Source organism: Xenopus tropicalis, chromosome 3 (genome assembly GCF_000004195.4).
Source record: "Xenopus tropicalis strain Nigerian chromosome 3, UCB_Xtro_10.0, whole genome shotgun sequence".
Classification (NCBI taxonomy): Eukaryota; Metazoa; Chordata; class Amphibia; order Anura; family Pipidae; genus Xenopus; species Xenopus tropicalis.
Window position 1 is genome coordinate 140,915,716 of NC_030679.2, and position 15,406 is coordinate 140,931,121.

Here is a 15,406-nt window from a genome sequence, read left to right on the forward strand (position 1 = left end):
CCGGAGCGCTCTGCTGTAGCCAGCGCGTCCCACTGGCCTGGATAGTTTAATGAATGTTCTGCATTTCCGTAATGCGGGACATTCATTGAACAATCCGGGACAGCGGGGACGCGCTGTAAAAACCGGGACTGTCCCGCGAAAAGCGGGACAGTTGGGGGGTATGAAAATAGGCCCTGGCATTTCAAGTACACAAACAGCCCCCCATAGGCCCAATAAATAGTGAGTGTCTATGGCACCTTACAGCAGCCCCTCTGGCATTTGCCTGAACCCACAGATTGCCAGTCCGGCCTGATTTTCAGTACACAGAGGCCCAAACAGCCCCCCCATAGGCCCAATAAATAGTGAGTGTCTATGGCACCTTACAGCAGCCCCTCTGGCATTTGCCTGAACCCACAGATTGCCAGTCCGGGCCTGATTTTCAGTACCCAGAGGCCCAAACAGCCCCCCATAGGCCCAATAAATAGTGAGTGTCTATGGCACCTTACAGCAGCCCCCCTGGCATTTGCCTGAACCCACAGATTGCCAGTCCGGGCCTGATTTTCAGTACCCAGAGGCCCAAACAGCCCCCCATAGGCCCAATAAATAGTGAGTGTCTATGGCACCTTACAGCAGCCCCTCTGGCATTTGCCTGAACTCACAGATTGCCAGTCTGGGCCTGATTTTCAGTACACAGAGGCCCAAACAGCCCCCCCATAGGCCCAATAAATAGTGAGTGTCTATGGCACCTTACAGCAGCCCCTCTGGCATTTGCCTGAACCCACAGATTGCCAGTCCGGGCCTGATTTTCAGTACACAGAGGCCCAAACAGCCCCCCATAGGCCCAATAAATAGTGAGTGTCTATGGCACCTTACAGCAGTCCCTCTGGCATTTGCCTGAACCCACAGATTGCCAGTCCGGGCCTGATTTTCAGTACACAGAGGCCCAAACAGCCCCCCATAGGCCCAATAAATAGTGAGTGTCTATGGCACCTTACAGCAGTCCCTCTGGCATTTGCCTGAACCCACCGATTGCCAGTCTGGGCCTGATTTTCAGTACACAGAGGCCCAAACAGCACAATAAATAATTAATATCTATGGCATCTTACAGCAGCCCCTCTGGCAGATTGCCAGTCCTGGCCTGAATAGTTATAATGCATTAGTATTAGTGTTCCTTAGGACTAGGACCTGTGGCCTTTCAAATGTGGACTTGCTGAAGAAAGTAGAGAAAGACAGGCCTAGACTGGGAGTCAAAATAGGCCCTGGCATTTCACTAGGTCATTTATCCGGCCCCTGTGACTGCTGCGTCCTCACCCCTGACTACTACCTGTCTGTCTCAGCGTGGTCCTCGGCCCTAGCGTGTCACGTCACCGCGTCCCACCGGCCAAGGCTAAGTGTTGGCCAGTGTGAAGCAGTGACATAATGCAGTGGGGCCAGGGACCATGCCAAGGCAGACAGGTAATAGCCAGGGTGGGCGGGGAGCTGTAGTTAGAGGACTAACTATACTCCAGCCCCCCCCAACAGTCCGAGGGGCTGTGAACTGGCCCCCTGTTTACAAAGTTTGAGGTCCCCTGCTATAGTGACTCTCTATGGCAGGGTTGCCAGATTTATTTTTCCAAACTAGCCAAAGTCAGTTCTAAAACCAGCCCAAAACTAGCCAAAAGCCACTTTGAAAGTAGCCCAAAAATAGCCCAATATGTGCAATGAAAACAAATTCTTAAAAAATAAAAATATATATGGGAAAACCTGCTTTTTAAAGCGTATAGTCACTACCCAGTTGCTGGGATGGCTGATAATTCCCTGCTCTCTGTGCCCAGTCCAGCTGGGAAGTCACTACAGAATGTTGCATTAACCCCAGACATGATATACATATGGGTGCATTGAACTACAACTCTCAGCAGCCCCAAGATATCCTGAGAGTTATAGCTTAAGGGCCAACTGCAGAACTGCCCCCACATCCCAGTAGAAAGTAATAGCACAATCACATACCCTATAGAGCAGGGAGCAGAACATACAGATAGAGCCTGAAAGACCAAAAAGGAATACAAAATGGAGGCTCTGTCTATACCGTCCAATTGCATGCTGGGTATTGTAGTTTTATATTAATCCTAGCTGTAGGCTAATTGTTAGGTACAAACTACATTACCCAGCATGGAAGAGGCACACTAGGGGGAAAAAACTTTGGCTAGTTTCTATACTACAAACCCGCCAAGGCTCCAAAAACTAGCCTAAAACTGTACCTTGGCGGGTTTGTTCTTTGGAAACCCACCAGGGCATTAGATTAGTAGCCCAATTTGACGGAAAAACCACCAACGTGGCAGCCCTGCTCTATGGAATCTAACAGTAGCCAGAATCCATAGATTGCCAATCCTGGCCTGAGGGACTGAAACAGTGTGGTAACTGTTTGGAAACAATTTTTGGTATGGAAAGGGTTACTATGTCTCACCTGAGGCCAGGAAAGCAATTAATTAGTTTATATAGCTCCCCAAAGGAAAGTGGGCGGTTGCTTTCATTTAATTAAGGACTTGGGATGTTATTCTTCGCTGGCTGCTCTTGGCATCAGTGGTTTGGCCTATTTATATTAATATCAGAATATTTGGAAGGGGTTTTTTATTGCAATTAAGTCAACAGAAAAGTGATTGGTAAGACATGCCAACAATTATCAATTATAATTGCAGCTATGGAAACTGTTGTTTTCTTCATAAGGGGTCTTATTTAATGTAATATAATGTAATGACTGTATCATATACTAGTCTATCAGATTGGCAGCAAGACATTTTGTAATGCAGGTTACAGAATAGATGGGTTGGGCTGTTATTTAGAAAGTTAAAAAAATGTAAATTTTTGAAGCTACACCTCTCGAAAGAGAAGGGAATCATTTAACCATTGAATAACCCCCATAGGACTGTTCTGCCCCAATAAGGGGTAATTATATCTTAGTTGGGATCAAGTACAGGTACTGTTTTATTATTACAGAGAAAAGGGAATCATTTAACCATTAAATAAACCCCATAGGACTGTTCTGCCCCCAATAAGGGGTAATTATATCTTAGTTGGGATCAAGTACAGGTACTGTTTTATTATTACAGAGAAAAGGGAATCATTTAACCATTAAATAAACCCAATAGGGCTGTTCTGCCCCCAATAAGGGGTAATTATATCTTAGTTGGGATCAAGTACAGGTACTGTCTTATTATTACAGAGAAAAATCATTGTTAAAAAGAATTATTTGCTTATAATGGAGTCTATGGGAAACGGCCTTTCTGTAATTCTGAGTTTTCTGGATAACGGGTTTCCAGATAAGTGATCCCATACCTGTATTTAGAAAAGCATGCTAAATGCATTAAAACACATATATTGCTTTTATATGTGTTTTTTAATCCATCTAAGTGGGATTTTATCATGTTCAAACACAGTCCCCTATCCTATTGACTTTTGAACATGTGTGAGGCCCAAGAAAATGCAGCATGTTGTATCTTAAATAAATAAATAAAAAAATCACAAATTAACAGATTTCAACGTTAAAGAATTTTTGAAAGCTATGCAATTGCTAGAATGGTAGTATTTATTCTTTGCTGTGTGGTTTTTTTTCCACTGCTGGCTCTGATGTGTAAAGCAATGTAGCACATTTACAGATAACTTTAAAATCATTGAACAATTGTACGTAATTAGAGAGAATGGAATATAGCCAATAAAGAGGTATATACAGGGTCGGACTGGGCCGCCGGGACACCGGGAAAAATCCTGGTAGGCCCCAGCGGCCCAGTCCGGCCTTTGCCGGCGCTCCCCCTACTGACTGTTCCTCCCCTGACGCGTTCAATTTATAAGCGCTCGGGGAGAACTTCAGGCGGGGGGTTAGGGGACACGGCTGGGGCACCTGCAGGGCCCCGGTGGGCCCTGCACCCCCCAGTCCGACCCTGGGTATATAAACCAATTTTTGGATCGCAGTGAAGATCTATGACCAAATTTGTCTCTCCCGGAGAAATGGTTCGGAAATATTGTATAAAGGTTGCCGACATTTGTGAAATGATTGTTTTTTTTCCATCTAGGGGTGTTAAGAAGTCATGCACCGGTCTTCTGGGTATAATGACCGACATGTTCGGGAACTTGTGGCTGAGAATTCCGAATATAAGAAGTTCCATGAACAGATAAAAAGAGAAGTGAAAAGTATTTTGACCCGACATGAAGGTTTACAGATCAGGGGAGGTTTTAAGGTAATGTTACACAGCTATTAATTCCCTCCGCCATTTAACCTTTTATTCTTGAACCAACAAATGTATTTGTAGCTGTAATATTGGTGTGTAGGCGCCATCTCATTGTGCCTGAGTCTGAGCTTTCAGCCAGCGCTACACATTAGAACTGCTTTCAGCTAACCTATTGTTTCTCCTACTCCCATGTAACTGGAGGAGTCCCAAGCCGGACTTGGATTTCTTACTATTGAGTGCTATTCTGATACCTACTGGGAGCTGCTATCTTGCTCCCTTCCCATTGTTCTGCTGATCGGCTGCTGGGGGTGAGAGGGGGGGATATCACTCCAACTTGCAGCGCAGCAGTAAAGTGTGCCTGAGTCTGAGCTTTCAGCCAGCGCTACACATTAGAACTGCTTTCAGCTAACCTATTGTTTCTCCTACTCCCATGTAACTGGAGGAGTCCCAACATTAGGTTAATGTCACACATAGCGGAAATACAAAGTCTCGTGTTCTTTGACATATATATGCTATATTTGCCTGCACTCTAGCGTGTTTATTGCTTCCCAGTACAGGTACAAATAGAAGTTTTTCAAGCATAGGGGCATATTCTCGGCAAGTGTTTTCCGAATATGCAATATGTGGCATTAGCCTTATAGTGCGGGGTGGGATAAATCTTTCTACTGGGGGGACAGATGGTGTCTATCGGTTGCCAATAACAACCATCAAAGCCAGGGCCGGCGGGGCACTAGGAAAAAACAAAAAACCCAATGGGCCCCCACTGACCCAGACCTGATCCCTGCCAGCACTTCCCCCTCCCCTGATTGTGCTTAAATGAGTATAATGTATGGGTGTTAGCCAACCCTGGGGTGGTGTGAAGGCTGCGGCAGGGGCCCCTGGGGAAGCAATGGAGCCCTGCACACCCAAGTCCAACCCTGATCAAAGCATTTTTGAACCCCTAGGTCCTGCATTCTTCTGCCTCTGCAAGTGCAGCTGTTCTTTTTATGCTAAAGATGGTTCCTTTATGAAGGCCTCTATCCTCAGTCACTGGTTTGCACTGTGGACATCACTGCCATGATAGTTACATAGGGTTGAAAAAAGACCAGTGTCCATCAAGTTCAACCCATCCAACCCATATTAGGTTTAATGCGTGCGTTTGTTTTCTCTATGAAAATCATTGCAAGTGACAAATCCTTTCTTGTGGGGCCACATCCGAGGACAAGCATCTCTTATAGCCCCCAGGCCCATTTGGTCCTCACTGGATAAGAAGGTGAAATGGGATGGAGAATGAAATACATGGTATGTTAAATGGGGTTATGGAGTACAGTGGTGTCCGATATCCCCAAAATCATTGGTATGGGCCCTAATATGAAGGTACCTGCAAGTCTGGCCATTCCCACAAGTATAATGTTGCATTTTTTTTTAATTAATACTGTTTAAAAAGACTGCGCTATATCTTATTTTAATTACATCAGCAAAAGATAATTAATTGTGATGTGTGTTATTGGGTTGTTATTCCTCAGGATTCCCTAGGGGCTAGCAAGCGCACTGGGATTGGTCGTGGAAAGCCTGCACGTGATGGGGAGGGCGGAGTCACTGGCAGCCTTAAGAAACAATGGAGCAGCCTGAGACAGCTGGTGGAGTCTCTGGAGGTTCAAGGTGAGAGACTAGGAGGAAGGAGGATTTGTGCTGATTAGTACAATTAGAGAGTACAGTGTCCTTGTTTTCCAAGGGTTATACATGAATCGTTAGTGTAGGGCAGTGATCCCCAACCAGTGGCTCAGGGGCCACATGTTGCTCCCCAACCCCTTGGATGTTGCTCTCAGTGCCCCCAAACCAGGGAGTTATTTTTGAATTCCTGACTTGGGGGCAAGTTTTGGTTGAATAAAAACAAGATTCCCTACCAAATAAAGCCCCTGTAAGCTGATAGGGTGCATAGAGGCCCCTAATAGCCAATCACAGCCCTTATTTGGCTTCTCCATGAACTTTTATGGTGCTTGTGTTGCTCTCCAAGTCTTTTTATATTTGACTGTGGCTCATGAGTAAGAAAGGTTGGGGACCCCTGGTGTAGAGTTTACATTTTTTTCAAGCAACCATAAGCTACACCAAAACATTTCCCAGACTTATTATTATTAACATTTATTTATAAAGCGCCAACATATCCCGCATCGCTGTACAATAAGTGGGTTTCATACATTGGACATACAGAGTAACATATAAAGCAATCAATAACCGATACAAGAGGTGAAGAGGGCCCTGCCCAAAAGAGCTTACACTCTACTTTCTCCCAAATTTGAGCCCTTGCATCTGGCGGAAGCCAGGGTGTTGGAATTTCAGCACTTTATGTTATCAGAGGTGGCTTTTTTCCGCCCCTGGTAACTAGCCGGGCGCTGCCACCAGAGGAGAGTTTCCCAACTCGCTTTATGGCAGCAGTGCCCCTTTCCCTATACTACTTGAATATAGTTTTGTTAAAATGCAAAATAAAGACCTAGTTCTTGGATGTTCTCAGAGATACCAACTTTGAATAACGGGAACATTTCTTTGGTCTCCTCAGCGGCACGGGCGGATGCAGGTCACGTGATCAGCGTGACCGATCATGAGAAAGAGCTGACCAAGCTTAGAAAGGAAACGGAGGAACTTCAGGAAGAGCTGATGAGGAGCAGAGATCTTATTGGCCAACAGCAGCAGCTGTTACAGGTACAGGGAGTAGCGTGGGGGCATCTCGCAAAATGAATTGCTTTATAAGAAGTATGGTGGATAAGGGATTTAAGAACCAAATGGCAAGTATAGAAGTATAGGGGTTTGTTCACCATTAAAGTTAAGATATTGACCACAGGCGGCAGCTCCCCTAAAGTTACCAGCAGTGGCAAAAAGCTGTTCCTGGTAACTTAGAGCTGAAATTTTGATTTTCAAATTGGAATTTTGGCTCTGCTAGTGCAGAGGGTACTACGGCACTCTACCCTAGCAATGCAGCCCCCCTTGGCCCCCTCAAATGCAGAGGAGAGGTGAGTGGGGGGGGGTGGCATCTTATAAGCTGTCTAAAGGCAGCACTGGGGGGCCAGAATGCCCCTAATGTAGACAGGGTTGGACTGGGGGGTGCAGGGCCCACTGGGGCTCCTGCCCCAGGGGCCCTGCAGATACCCCCGCTGGCTGTGTCTCCTAAACCCCCCCCCCCGCAGGGGCCCCCCTCACCCCCTGCAGGGTCCCCTGCCCAATGTCCTACCCTGAGTGTGCGTAAGTTTAACCCATCAGGGGAGGAACAGTTGGGCAGGGGTAGCACCAGCAAGGGTCGGGTCTAGGCTGCAGGGGCCCACTGGGATTTTTCCTGGTGTCTCGGCAGCCCAGTCCATCCCTGAATGTAGAATATTCTATTCAGAGACCATTTGCGATTGGTCTTAATTTTTTCAATTTTTTTAAAGGCGAACAACCCCTTTAAAATTAACTTTTAGTATGATGTAGGGGGTGCTATTGAGACAACTTGCAATTGGTCTCATTTTTTTTTTATTTGGGGTTTTTGAATTATTTAGCTTTTTGTGTGGCAGCTCTTTAGTTTGGAATTTCAGCAGGTATCTGGTTGCTAGGGTCTAACTTAACCTAGCAACTAGCCAGTGGTTTGAAAAAGAGACAGGAATATGAATAGGAGGAGGGCCTAAATAGAGAAGTAGTAAAAAGTAAGGATAACCACAAAGATGTAGCCTCACAGATCAGTTTCTGGTTGCCCCCATTTGAAAGAGGCAGCAGAGAAAGGCAAATAATTCAAAAAGCTATAATAAAAAATGAAGACCAATTAATAAGTTGCTAAGAATTTAACTATTTAATAACATACTAAAAATTAATTTAAAGATGAACCTCCCCTAAAACACAAGTTGCATTGGATACAGTAGGAAAGTAGTGCCGCCTCTTCTTATATTTCTCAATCTATTTTGGAACTGCTAGGAGCAGATGCTGCCCGTGCCTGGGGAGATGGAAGGCTCCCCTCTATGGGACGCCTATTTCTTGGAGGAGCAGCTGAGGTTACAGCAGGACCGGGCAGCCTTCGAGGAGCAGAAACGCGTGTTCCAAGATGAAAGAGACAAATTCACGGAGGCGGCGATCCGACTTGGGCGGGAGGTGATACTTCAAGTGGTGTAGGGCCCCTCAGTGTTACTGCCTGCCCCCCTGTAATACACACACTGCACACAGCGTATACTGGTGCAATACAGATACGTGTCCCATTACGCGTAGCAGTCTGTAACTGACCAATAACCTTTTGTTCTGCAGCGTCTCCAATTTAAGGCAGATCAGGCGCTTTTTATGAAGCAGCAGTTCCTGAGTATGACCCCGGGTATAGGAACTCCTCCTTGGAAAAAGACTCCTCCTTGGTCTGCACTCGGTAAGTCCATATACAGGTACCCCTTATCCAGAAACCCATTATCCAGAAAGTTCCGACTTACGGAAAGGCCATCTCCCATAGACTCCATTTTAATCAAATAATTCACATTTTTAAAAATGATTCCCTTTTTCCCTGTAATAGTAAAACAGTACCTGTACTTGATCCCAACTAAGATATAATTACCCCTTATTGGGGGCAGAACAGCCCTATTGGGTTTATTTAATGGTTAAATGATCCCCTTTTCTCTGTAATAATAAAACAGTACCTGTACTTGATCCCAACTAAGATATAATTACCCCTTATTGGGGCAGAACAGTCCTATTGGGTTTATTTAATGGTTAAATGATTCCCTTTTCTCTGTAATAATAAAACAGTACCTGTACTTGATCCCAACTAAGATATAATTACCCCTTATTGGGGCAGAACAGCCCTATTGGGTTTATTTCATGGTTAAATGATTCCCTTTTCTCTGTAATAATAAAACAGTACCTGTACTTGATCCCAACTAAGATATAATTACCCCTTATTGGGCAGAACAGCCCTATTGGGTTTATTTAATGGTTAAATGATTCCCTTTTCTCTGTAATAATAAAACAGTACCTGTACTTGATCCCAACTAAGATATAATTACCCCTTATTGGGGCAGAACAGCCCTATTGGGTTTATTTAATGGTTAAATGATTCCCTTTTTCTCTGTAATAATAAAACAGTACCTGTACTTGATCCCAACTAAGATATAATTACCCCTTATTGGGGGCAGAACAGCCCTATTGGGTTTATTTAATGGTTAAATGATTCCCTTTTTCTCTGTAATAATAAAACAGTACCTGTACTTGATCCCAACTAAGATATAATTACCCCTTATTGGGGGCAGAACAGCCCTATTGGGTTTATTTAATGGTTAAATGATTTCCTTTTTCTCTGTAATAATAAAACAGTACCTGTACTTGATCCCAACTAAGATATAATTACCCCTTATTGGGGCAGAACAGCCCTATTGGGTTTATTTAATGGTTAAATGATTCCTTTTTCCCTGTAATAATAAAACAGTACCTGTACTTGATCCCAACTAAGATATAATTACCCCTTATTGGGGCAGAACAGCCCTATTGGGTTTATTTAATGGTTAAATGATTCCTTTTTCCCTGTAATAATAAAACAGTACCTGTACTTGATCCCAACTAAGATATAATTACCCCTTATTGGGGGCAGAACAGCCCTATTGGGTTTATTTCATGGTTAAATGATTCCCTTTTCTCTGTAATAATAAAACAGTACCTGTACTTGATCCCAACTAAGATATAATTACCCCTTATTGGGGGCAGAACAGCCCTATTGGGTTTATTTCATGGTTAAATGATTCCCTTTTCTCTGTAATAATAAAACAGTACCTGTACTTGATCCCAACTAAGATATAATTACCCCTTATTGGGGGCAGAACAGCCCTATTGGGTTTATTTAATGGTTAAATGATTCCCTTTTCTCTGTAATAATAAAACAGTACCTGTACTTGATCTTTAATGACTTATTGAGCATTCCTGTATCTATTACAGTATTTCTTTAACATCCCATATTTTTCAGCTACTGACACTCCTCCTGGCTCATCTCAGAAGCCCAGACTCAACTTTGCCCCTCACATGCACAGTCCTGCCAACTGGCAGAGCAAAATGGCTGCTCCTAATTCAATGACACCAAGTACAGCAGAACTATACAGAGTCCTGAGATTAGCACCTCCCAGCAGGTATGTTGATCAAATTTTGTTAATCTATTAATTTTATTAGGCTTATGCACTAGAGACACTAGGGTTTCCAGTAACCTATATTGATACAGCATCTTTCTTTCATACCTCCTAAGCAAAAATCTATATGCACGCAGGGTCAGACTGGGCCGCCGGGACACCGGGAAAAATCCCGGTGGGCCCCGGTGGCCCTGTTCAACCTTTGCCGGCCCTCCCCCTACTGACTGTTCCTCCCCTGACGCGTTCCATTTATACGCGCTGGGGGAGGACGTCGGGTGGGGGCCCTGCGGGGGGGTTAGGAGGGCCCCTGGGGGGGGTAGGGGACACGGCTGGTGCACCTGCGGGAGCCCCAGTGGGCCCTGCACCCCCCAGTCCGACCCTGTATGCATGTGTTATCCCCTGCCATAGACAATACTGAGAATTGCCTCTGGTAAAACACCTGTAGAGACGGTTATCAGTCAATGATCAGCATTGTCTATTTCTGTAGCCGTGACAAGTAGCTGCTACTAGTAGCTCCGTGTCTTCACCCTAATACTCTTAATATGCAAACCTTGTTATAAGTCTTGCATTATTATACATTCATATGTGCTTTATGTGCATTTGTTAATTATCAGGTCTGCACTTGCCTCTCAAAGGAAGAAATGCCAAAAAGAGGATTCTTATTCCGAGGAGAGTAAGAGGTGGAATGATAGCTGCTCCCCCAGTAGTGAATGTAAGTGCAAATGGTTCATTTACTGCAGGGATCCCCAACCTTTTATACCTGTGAGCCACATTCAAATGGAAAAAGTGTTGGGGAGCAACACAAGCATGGGAAAGGTTCCTAGGGTGCCAGTAAGCCATAATTGGCTATTTGTTAGCCCCTGTGGGGACTGGCAGCCTATAGAAGGCTCTGTTTGGCTTTACACTGGGTTTTATGCAACCAAAACTTGCCTCCAAGCCAGAAATTTAAAAATAAGCTCCTACTTTGAGGCCCCTGGGAGCAACATCCAAGGGGTTGGGGAGCAACATGTTCCCCCCGAGCCACTGGTTGGGGATCACTGATTTAGTGGATGAGAACGTCTGTCCCTATGTTTAACCTCCCCATCTAAAACTCATGTATCCGAATCTTGCTCCTTTTGTTTACTATAATCCAATTTCTGTTGCTTCCTATAATCTGTTTTTTATTGTTCCGTATCCGTCTCCCTATTGCTCCATACAAACACTGCTAATAATTTCACTTATTGCTCCATATGACACAATCTCGTAAAACATAACATCCTGTTTAGCTGCCGACAGATATGAACGTTAGGACTCACTTATAAGCTGTATTACAAATGGTAGCCCCAAGTGCCATGGAATCCCTCTTTAAGCACCTATTGGTATGAAATGAAGCCATTTATTGGCATTACTGCCCCTCTTATACCTAAAATGTTTTTATTGTTCTTTATACCCTGTATATATCCGTCTACCTTTCTCAATTTGTAGTACAGGTATAGGACCCATTATCCAGAATGCTCGGGACCAAGGGTATTCCAGATAAGGGGTCTTTCCATAATTTGGATCTCCTACTTTGTCTACTAAAAAAAAACAATAAAATATTAAACCCAATAGGATTGTTTTGCATCCAATAAGGGGTAATTATATCTTAGTTGGGATCAAGTACAGGTACTGTTTTATTATTACAGAGAAAAGGGAATCATTTAACCATGAAATAAACCCAATAGGGCTGTTCTGCCCCCAATAAGGGGTAATTATATCTTAGTTGGGATCAAGTACAGGTACTGTTTTATTATTACAGAGAAAAGGGAATCATTTAACCATGAAATAAACCCAATAGGGCTGTTCTGCCCCCAATAAGGGGTAATTATATCTTAGTTGGGATCAAGTACAGGTACTGTTTTATTATTACAGAGAAAAGGGAATCATTTAACCATTAAATAAACCCAATAGGGCTGTTCTGCCCCCAATAAGGGGTAATTATATCTTAGTTGGGATCAAGTACAGGTACTGTTTTATTATTACAGAGAAAAGGGAATCATTTAACCATTAAATAAACCCAATAGGGCTGTTCTGCCCCCAATAAGGGGTAATTATATCTTAGTTGGGATCAAGTACAGGTACTGTTTTATTATTACAGAGAAAAGGGAATCATTTAACCATTAAATAAACCCAATAGGGCTGTTCTGCCCCAATAAGGGGTAATTATATCTTAGTTGGGATCAAGTACAAGGTACTGTTTTATTTCTACAGAGAAAAAGGAAATCTGCAAAATTCTCATTTGATTAAAATGGAGTCTATGGGAGAAGGGCTTTCTGGATAACTGGTTTCTGCATAAGGGATCCCATACCCGTGCCGTATTAATTAAATGACTGATTCATAAAATCATTTCTCTTTCTAGCTCCTGATCCAGAAGCTTCAATTCACAACGCCTTGCCCCTCAAACTGAGCATGACCCCGTACCTGCTCCCCAGAGCCACCCCGCAGTCGCTGCCCCACAGCCGATTTGCCCCGAAAACTCCTTGCACCGCAGAACTGTACAGAAAGCTGAGGTTGAGCTCCACTGACAGGTATGCCATGTTCTGGTTTAGTTTAGTCAATTTTGAAATCTTTACCCGCCACTCCTGTTGTTGAAGGGTTAATAGTAAGGCTGAGGCATCCCCTTAATTTGGGATTCCTCCTTCTCCTCGAACCCACTTGGGCCCCTCCCTCAGCAACTGACTTTGGCTATTGAGCATGCTCAGTTCTTCTCGGCTCAGGTTACCAAACACACCCTTCAGTCTAACAGCCAATGAAGAGACGGCACTACTGGTTTCCATAAAAACTCTGCTCTAGCTGCGCACTACTGGAGAAACATGTTTTTTTCTGCTAACCTCCTCTCCTGAGCTCAGTTTAACCATTACATAACTGGATCCAAGCAGGACTTTTTTTAATCAAAGTAAATTCTGCCCTTGTAAACCATGCAGGCTTACACGGGCAGAATTTACTTACTAGATGTAAATGTCACTGAAGATGTGTGAGAGGGGAAAATGGCCGCCAAGTGAAAGCTGCTATTGGTTTTAGGAAAATGTGATGGTGCTGGCGGAGTTTGTGCTGCATATGTGCTGATAATGTCTACATGGACATGTGTTTGTTGCATACTTGCCCTTTAATGTAACCTTTATTCCTTATTACAGTGCAATGTCTGGGCAGATGAGACGGGAAAGGAGAAGATGGACCCCTAACCTGCTGAACTCCTGCAAGCAATACAGAAAGTACGAGGAGAGCTTAGCATGTTGGCCAGAGATGTCCAGGAAGGACGAGGGCACCCCAGTATGTTCTCGAGGGAGGCCCAGAGCCAGTTATGAGACTGATTCCTCACATTCAGGAGAGAGCAGGAATTCTTTTCTGGGAAATAGAGATTCTCCGGTCAATGAGAAGAGCCCATACCCTAGAAACCCCTCTGACAGTTTTGAGAAAGACTCTCTGTATAAGGTATCTTGTCATTACGATTCCGAGACTCCGGTGTCTGAACATGGCAACCACGAGCCCAGCAGGGACTCCCTCTACAGTAGTGATGGTGCTAAAGACTGTCCTCCATGTTTATCGGACAAAGTAGACTGGCCCTGTGATGAAGTGGAACCTCCGCCTATATTCAAAAGGCTTTCTGAGGTCTTTCATATACGGGACCTCGGTCAGAACCCAAGCAGAGAACCGGTTTATGCGGACGAGGTGCTCCTTTCCCAAAAGTATGAAGACCCTTGCACGGCCAAACACAACAAGAGCTGGTCAAAATCAGTCCATGGGGTTAAAGACAGGAGCCAGATGAGGAGATCTTATCATGGAGGCAACTCTACTAACCTCTCTAGGGAAGGTGGCCATCACAATGACAGTTGCAGGAGGCAATCGCTCGGAGGCCTTCACAATGACAGTTGCAGGAGGCAGTCGCTCGGAGGCCTTCACAATGACAGCTGCAGGAGGCAGTCGTTTGGAGGCCTTCACGCAAAAGGCAGCTTGCGAAACCGCTCAAACGAGAACCTTTACCTGGATGAGGACCGCAGAAACCGCTCCCTGCACAGGTCGTCTTCGAAGCGCCGAGACTCCTTGTACACCTCTCGCCCAAAGCGCTCTCCTCTACACCACCATCAGCCCTGTCCCTCGGAACGGGGCGGCGAGGGCTGGAACTCGTCTACGGCCTCCCACATCTGTGCAGATCTTCTGAACCAGTTCCTCGACTGCTGCACTTGAGCACAGTGACTTTTATAGAAATATAGAAAAAAACAAAAACGTTGGGGGGGTGTTGGGTCCCTCCATATGTTTTAAAGCACTTGGTTTACTGTTTTATGAATTTATATTGTCTAGACCCCCCCCCCCCCAAAAGAGTTGTTTTCCTCTACTGTTTCAGGTTAATAAATATATAATTGTTCACTTGCTCGTTAACCTTACTCTACACCGACCCCCCCCCCCCCCCCCAGAACTGTCATTGGACGAGTGTAATGCACTTTTATGTTATGAACCAATTCCTGCACCTTTTCTGGTGTCGAAACCCTAATGGGCCACTTCGTTTTGACTTATTGGTGTCCTGGATTTGTTCTGAAATCACTTTTAAATGTTTTGGATTTTATTTTTGAATGTTTGGTCTCTCCTAATGCACTTTAGAGGAACTCGGGGCTTAGGGGCACGGTCTTTTCCTTCCACAATGATGGTCCCCCCCCCCAATCCGGGGAATTAGCTTGAAACATAACAATGGATTTTTGGGTCCTGGTTGTCACTAAACTTTTGATTTCAGCCACGAAACTGTGCAGAAATTGAATTGAATTTACCTAACACAGACTTGGTATATTTGGCCCCCATTTACCCCCGATGGAGGGCAGCAGGTCTAAGTTTAGGATTGTTGGTTTTATTTTCAATAAGATTAAATATGATTAAACTATTTTTATGTAATTTTCAAAAATGAATATTAAACGGATAATGGTGCCTAATTCTGATTCTGTTATGGTTTGTAGGTTGGGGAGGAAAAGGAATCGATGCTCCGAGTGGCTCCTCTGCGGGGCAAACAAATCGACTGCTTTTCCTTAGGATTTCACCTTCATTAATTCCATTGTTTTTTCCCCCCGGTAAATGAACTCTTCCAATGGTAGCAAATAAAGGCGCAGACTGTACATGTAGAGACCTATA

At 44.4% G+C, this 15,406-nt stretch overlaps 1 protein-coding gene across 2 annotated transcripts; it reads left to right on the forward strand.

Moving 5' to 3' along the window:
* Positions 1-2,468: 2,468 nt before the first annotated feature.
* On the forward strand, positions 2,469-15,210 carry LOC100036665 (uncharacterized). 2 transcript variants are annotated; one of them, NM_001097219.1, is given in 11 exon segments: positions 2,585-2,618; positions 4,026-4,190; positions 5,687-5,822; positions 6,718-6,860; positions 8,100-8,273; positions 8,424-8,535; positions 10,117-10,276; positions 10,888-10,985; positions 12,651-12,819; positions 13,426-14,169; positions 14,209-15,210. In NM_001097219.1, coding segments are annotated over 10 exon segments (2,154 nt in total). In that variant the 5' UTR covers positions 2,585-2,618; positions 4,026-4,040; the 3' UTR covers positions 14,477-15,210.
* The last annotated feature ends 196 nt before the right edge of the window (positions 15,211-15,406 follow it).